At 41.7% G+C, this 7,532-nt stretch overlaps 1 protein-coding gene across 1 annotated transcript in view; it reads left to right on the top strand.

Annotated features, from left to right (window-relative positions):
* The first annotated feature begins 755 nt into the window (after positions 1-755).
* ablim2 (actin binding LIM protein family, member 2) overlaps positions 756-7,532 on the top strand; it is a 70,984-nt gene continuing 64,207 nt past the window's right edge. Inside the window, exon 1 of the mRNA XM_023423921.2 lies at positions 756-967. Within this exon, the coding sequence (XP_023279689.1) occupies positions 952-967 (16 nt within the window). The 5' untranslated portion in view covers positions 756-951. The remainder of the gene's footprint in view (positions 968-7,532) is intronic.

The following is a 7,532-nucleotide window of genomic DNA, read 5'->3' as shown; positions in this document are numbered from 1 at the left end:
TTTTCCACCATTTCAGGTGCCGAATTGATTGGTGCAAGTGGACGTGGCCTAAGGCAATGCCTTTGAGCAATCTCAGTTAAACTCTCACCATGGTTCTGATTGCTTGGAAATTTGACACACAAATCCAGCTCAATCTGCTCTACCAAGAAAGCCTCTTTTGCACGATGTGAAAAACAGTAAAAATGAATAGAACTTTCTAGATATTTACTTTATCAACGCTAAATCCTGATTAAACTCATTGCAGAAAATCCTGTGCTCTGTCCTGAACAGACATACTGAAGGGGGGGGGGGTGTCAGAAAGTTGAGTACACCTGGAATGTAATGCCCAGCTCTCACCAGCCAACATCAAGTCCCCCAATTTTCAAATAGTGAGACTGTGGTGTGACACACACCGTCACAGAGCGACTGATGACAGTGGGCCTTTGCCAGTCAGCAGAAAGTTTGCATTGCTGTAAAGCACAATGTACCCTGATGCTAAAAACACAAAGCGGGAACGGGGTCTTTCTGTCAAACAGATTTCAAACCCATTGAGACCCCGGTTTGTTTATGACTGAGCTGTCAAAGTGGAGCGTTGTGCGGACTGGGAGGAGTGGGACATGCTCAGTGACAGATTACCAGGAGGAGGTGTCATTCTCTTTGAGCTGCACATGCTTCTATTTAAAACAGATAGCTGCAATAAGTCAGAGAGAGAGAGAGAGAGAGAGAGAGAGAGAGAGAGAGAGCTAGAGCCATGGGGAGTCATATGACCTACAGCTCATTCCAGAGATAGTGAGGGACAGAGCGCTCACTCTCTGCTCTCATCTAGTATTACACCAGAGCTGCAGAGTGTACAGAGGATGTGTCGCAACACCATCAGAGGACTCTGAAAAGATTTGTTTTGGATATTATCTATAAGTATTATCATTAAAGGACATAACAATATATCACATCTGGGAAAACAACTGAGTGACAATGCCAGAGGAAAAAGGTAATAATGACCTTTAATAGCAGAAGCTGTATGTGGTCTGTTCGTTGGTAATCATGTGCTTGTGTTAACCAGAACTAACCTTTAACCATTTTACTATCTTAACTAGACATTAATTACTCTTGAACCACAATAACAGACAATAAACTACAATAATTCCACACTTAGAAATATGACAATCATTGAAAAGCTGTAGGACATATGGGTGTGTTTCTGTTTACAGTGTGTGTGTGTGTGTTTCTGTAAAAGTGGTGCTTTACCTACAGCTGAGCAGACCTCTATTATGTAACCCCCTCAGAAGTGCATAGCACTTCCTGCGCTGTTGTGTGAATGTGAATGACAACAACAAGCCTGTGGTAGCAGCCTCAATGCTTATGCTGCAGGTTGATATGCAGACTGCCTGCAACATCCTTGGCAACAACACTGTTGTCTTGGTCCCCTGCCTGCCTCTCTCACACTGGGAACTGAGCCATTTGGGCTGCATACAAACGGGTGAGAGCCAGTTACTAAGAAGAAATCACTATGATAGTCTTAGAGTGATTTACAGCGTGACTTAGGACTTTATCATCTTTTAATTTTCTTTGCACCTATTGTATATGCCCTGAGGGACTCCATGTTTCTGTTAATGTTCCCATGATATCCCTGCGGTGACTTTCAGTTTACAGTGAGAGTGAAACACAAGCTTGTGACTGAAGGGTGTAGTATGTGATTAATGATGCTTGTGTATATTTTTGTCTGTGACTGTGTTTTTACTGTAATTGAATGAACGTGATTAGAAAAAGAAAAAAAAAAACATACCGACATCCATAAACAATTTGGCTAATAATACTATTTGCACCACTACTGACAGCACAAGGTGATGTAGTAACACATTTAAGAATGTCTATCACTAGTAAACATCCTGCAAAATCCTGCAAATAGTTGAATGAATGAATGAATGAATGAATGAATTGACAAATGAATGAATGAATGAATGAATATAATGGCCCCTTTCAAAGTGTTCACAACAGTATTGTATGTCCAGACAGGCATGGTCATTTTTTAGAAAATTACAAATGTTTTTTATTTACTCTTGGCAGTTGCAGGTTAAGTATCACCTAGGGCTGTGCGATACTGCAAAATTTGGTATCGATCCAATACCAAGTAAATACAGGGCCAGTATTGCCGATACCGATACCAATACCAATACTTTTTACTACCACCATGTACTTTTGTGTAGGGGGGAGCAATGTATCATCAATATGCAAATTTGAATGAAAACTTGAATTTTCATGATTATTTAATTATTTTGTAAGTTTTCCTTTAATTAATCATGTTTATGATGATAACAAAACACAGGACAAAGTTTTCAGGCAAATAAAAATACTTTTATTAAGTAACTCAGAAATGTTTAGGCCAATAGAAAACTTAAAACTTAAATTTCCCTTTAGGGGTGGTAATATGCATTTTTGGTTTGTAGCTGTAAAAAAGCTCCGAACGGCGCTCCTTTTCCACTCTGCCATCATGCAGCCACAGGCAGTGAGTGAATGGGTGGGTGAGTGAGTGAGTGGGTGAGTGAGTGAGTGAGTGAGTGAGTGGGTGACTGAGTGAGTGAGTGAGTGAGTGGGTGAGTGAGTGAGTGGGTGAGTGAGTGAGTGAGTGGGTGAGTGAGTGAGTGAGTGAGTGAGTGAGTGGGTGAGTGAGTGAGTGGGTGAGTGAGTGAGTGAGTAGGTGGGTGGGTGAGTGAGTGAGTGGGTGAGTGAGTGGGTGAGTGAGTGAGTGGGTGAGTGAGTGAGTGTAGCAGTGGAGGCCGGGGAGCGGAGGAAAGGGGAGGAGCTAATTGAGCATGAGTGAAGAGAGAGAAGGGCGGTGTTGTGCGGCCAGTCGGTCACTCTGTAAATGCCTGCAGTTCTACAGAAGATAAACCGAAACTTAGGAATCGATCACATCACACAAGTATCGATCAATACCCAATACCAACGTTAGTATCGATACTATCGATATTTAAATCGATCCGCCCACCCCTAGTATCACCAGTTTTTCAGTCTTGTAAAGTGCTGGTTTCCATTTTTTCCCAACATGACTTTAGCTCACCAGTCCAAGAGATGCCCAGGTATTCCTCTGTGGCGTAAGCGATGGAAAAGAGAAAGGAGAAAGTAATTCAACCTGCCCAATCTTTATTGAAGCAGCATTTGGACACATTTCACATTTTATAACCCGGAGAGGAAGAAGCGGCTCGATATCACCCCCACGTTATCTGCAGCTTTATCTACATTTTGAAGCGCTTGACGGTTCGACCACCAGAGCATGTGTTAGCCTCTGAGCTGCTCAGTCAATTAAACGGTTAATTAGTAAAGATGAAAAGACTCAATGTTACACTTGGACAACTTTTGCTCCTGGAAATGAAAGCTAGCTTAGCTACGTTTTTTATAGCCTAGCCTGTTAGCTTAGCTTGACCTCTGCCTGCACTGCAGCTTCTCCTCTGAACGGATGTTTCCGATGTGGCTTCATCACCTTAGAAACGAGCCACAACTTAAAGGTGAGCAGTACTTAACAAATAGCACTACTTTGTTACTTTGTCTGTAGGGAAGCTGAAATAGTGGGGAAATGACATCAGAGTTGAATGTTGGTGGATATCACAGACATAAAATGAAGTTAAAATTGTTGTAAGTACGAACGCTGCCAGGCTAGTAGCTTTCATGGGAGCTGTAATTTTTTTTTTTTTTTGTATTGGTATATTTGGCTAATTTATCTTAGAACCAGGTTTGTCAATCCCAGAGAAACGTTTCACTTTTTCCTAAAGAGCAATTAAAACCCCCAGATATTTTAATTGACTCACAGAAGCTAATAGTGGCTAGTAGCATCATGACGTTAGCTCTTTATCACTAGCTTGCTGAGGTGAAGCTAATTGTGATGATGTTTGTAGATGGTTTAATCTATGGCAGTGTGTTGTGTTTTAGGTTTCGGTTGAAATTTTGTGTCGTAGTAAAGAAGTAACTAGTAGTTACTAGTAGTAATAGTAGCTATAAGTAGTAAAGTAAGACGTAATATTGTACTTCCCGAGGAACTGGAAGTAGAAATATGAAGTAGCATAAAATGGAAATACTCAAGTAAAGTACAAGTTAGGCTTCCTCATTGAGTAAATGTCCTTTCCACCACTGACGCCTCCCAGTTGGCTGTAAAAAGACCCTCAGTGTTGGTCAGTGTAAACACTCCACAAATATTTCCCCTTCTCTCAGTGTTTGTCCTCAACAGCCTCGTTAAAGCTGATCGTGTGTTAACCCTGTGTTTATGCACCCGTTTCTAAATGCAGGGCTGTAAGTGTGTTTTGAGTGGAGCTGGGAAGCATGTGCTCCATGACAACCATGACAACCATGACAACGTGACAAAGCTTGTAAAGTTTGCTGGGAGGATGCACAGGTGACACACCCACTCGTAGGCCACGTGCTCACACTAACACACACGCAGTATGCCAGTGTTTTTGCACCAGCTCGGCTCAAACAGCTGACACAATGCTTTCAACAGAGAGGCTTTATTCATGAGTCATGCTGTCTCTCTCCGGGTTGGAATAAATGGCCTGTGTGCTGTGCTCCTCACCAATCAGCTTTCCTGCTCAGATATTACATTGTCAAAGTGTCCTTCACACGTACATTTACAGTATACACATGCCCGGACACATGCACTCATGATTTTCTGCTGTATCACAGTGTCTGTTACATCATATGGACTGTCTCTCTTTTTCATTCCTCCGCACCAGCAGAGAAACACCTGCAGGGTATTTCTTCAGATTTGGTACAAACCTTCACTTGGACTCAAAGATGAACTGATTACATTTTAATGGTTAAACATAGAAAGATTAGTTAGGGTTAACAAATGTTAAATTGCAAGTCATTGACAGGATACAAACTCCTTTGAGTTTTGCACTATTAATTAGACAAAGAAAGCTATTTGAAAACATCAACATTTGTCATTGTAAATTTCACATATTTTTCACTTTGTTCTGGCATTTTCAACTATTATTAGAAAAATATAATTGATAGATTAATCGATAATTAAAAAGTAACCGACACCTGTAGCCATATTTGAATATTGTTTCTCTGTTATTGGGCACAAACTACCATTAAGTCCCCTGCATGTCTGTAGTAACTTGGCTGGAGGGATTTAGGCGTGACTTGCAGTCTGCCTTTCGCCAGGGACTCTGTGTCAATTTCTTGCATAAGCAAAATGTGAAAACCATTTCTTTATCAACCTGGCTCCGTGCATGGTCATTTTTCATACAGAACAGAGTCTTCCTCAAACTGACACAAAGTTAGAAGAACACTGTTGCCTTAAATGTGTCTTTATGCAGTGGCATTTAGATCATTTAGGCCAAAAGAACACAAAGTACGTGGCATACTGTAGGTTAGTGTAGGATCCTATTTGAGTTTTAAATGGAGAAGACAGGAAACATTTGATATTTACACTGATTGTGTATTGAGTGTTTTGTCTTGAGGCGACTATGGGAGTGTTCTGGTAGAGGCAGCTGCAGTGACAACGTGGGATCTTATCTGTTTGGCGGTCTTTGTCATCCACGTGGAAGAATATTCACTGACTCATCTGTCGCAGGAACGGCACAAAGAGCATATTCAGAAGAAAACACACTAGTTGCCCTTTCCTGCTTCACTTTGGGCCACTATTTAGATTTAAGACTGATTTCATAATGGTCTGGTTACTATTCTGGTTACTTCTATTATCAATAGTATAAGTAATAGTAGTTTTGGTGGCTGTGGCACCAGCAATATTAAAGTTTCTAATGTCAAAATATGACCAACACTGTCTCTCAGTGAGTAAATTTGGTTCTCTGTTTTTTATGACATGCCCTTGTCTTTATAAGGGCCAAGCCGACACGGCTGCATTGGTGTCATTTGTCAGGGAGGTCAGAGGTCAGCTTTCTGTAATGCTTGACCCTCAGGTCAGAGATCAAATGCTGCTCAGGTCAGGTTGCAGGTGTGACTGCACAGGTGGATGTCAGGCCTTTGAAGGCTCATGTCTGGTCTGTGTGTATTTATAGTCATATAGGTTAGATCATTCAACTTCGCTACCGGCCACTTCTCTGCCCCGTTCCTGTGTTTTCACCAGAGGAGTTGTGTTCAGTGAACTGGGCCTATATAAGCTCAGCTCATGTCTTTTTCTTGGCGTCTAACAAGAGTGAGATAATGGAGCGAGTTTCCCGTTGGGATGACGGACAGGAAACTCTTAGGCGGTGAAGTAATGGCTGTGTAAAGGTGAGGCCAGGTGTCAACAGGCCCTTAAAAAACGCTTCACATGTTGTTAATCATATTATCTAGGCTGAATACAGTGTTCAGAAGCCTCACATTTTGTTTTATAGATGTTTAAAATGTTGTGTGTTTTCTTTTCTGAACTAAATTATCACATTCATGCACATTTAGTTTGGTGATGTTCACATTTATTTCAGTTTCCACTTTGGTAATAATTTTGAAAATATCTACGCTGAATTAAAAGAGCCTTAAAATTTGATGGAAGTTGTGGGCATGGAGGAAATGGAAGGATTTTCATTACATTTCTGGTGTGTAGCTTCTTTCACATGCTAACGGAGGCAACATAGAGGCTAATGTGCCAAATTCAAATGGAACTTGTAGGAGATGTTTTGATTTTTCTTTTCATTTTACAACTACAGAACATCTACCCCCTCTTGCTGGTCAAAATAAACACCAAGATTTTGTAGGCGGGGAAAATTCATTCAAAGTCCATTGATTCATTCACTATGACACAATACGTTGGCATACTGAAGCCGATCTGTAGATCCCTATAGTCCAAAACCACCAAAAAAGACATCAAGATGATTTCCTTTCCTAGCAGGAACCCCTTCACACTGGTTCTCTTGACCACCAGTTGAGCAGGTCCACTCTTAACCTGTACGACAATATATTCACCTTTTTAACTCGGCATCTGTATAGAGCAGTTATTCTAACCACAGGACTCATGAGGTAGCCCGTTCCCATTTTTTGGAGTGTGTTCATGTGTTTACTCATAAGATAGTGAAAGTCCCCAAGGTCAACAGCCCGGCCACCACAAAGAACTCCTGCTCTGGTAATGTGAGCGTTTTGATCTCCTGCCCACCCCTGCAGCCTCTGCAGATGGTTCACACCAGGAATGTTGCAGAGCACCATGGGATCCCCGTGAGTTGAGGGAACACTCTATTTTTAGGAGGTGCTGGAGCATGGCTCCTTGAAAAGGCATTTGAGATAAAGTTGCTTGTGTGTTCCGCTGTGTAGTAGCCTGTTGTTCCTTATTACACGTACTGTATATGTGCCTTAAAAGCCTTTTCATGTTTGCAGCGTTGACTTGGTTGCTGCAGGAGACACTGTAGAATTCAGTTTCTCCGCTGCTGACGTGAACTTGGCATTGGGAGGTTTGAAACGTCCCAGTAGACATCATGTATGTGTCAGTGTCTTTGAGACAAGACACTTTAATTTATTGTTAGCAGTGGAAGCGGTGGCCATCAGCCAGACAACAGACACCAGGAAGGCTGATGATATGGACAACTGGGCCCTTCAGCAGACAAGGCAGCAGCAGGAGCAGGGGGTGG

Source organism: Seriola lalandi, unplaced genomic scaffold (genome assembly GCF_002814215.2).
Source record: "Seriola lalandi dorsalis isolate HSWRI2012SDOR001 ecotype SW California unplaced genomic scaffold, Sedor1 jcf7180002054694, whole genome shotgun sequence".
NCBI classification, from domain to species: domain Eukaryota; kingdom Metazoa; phylum Chordata; class Actinopteri; order Carangiformes; family Carangidae; genus Seriola; species Seriola lalandi.
Note: the sequence above shows the minus strand (reverse complement) of the source record. Positions and strands in the feature narration are given on the sequence as shown.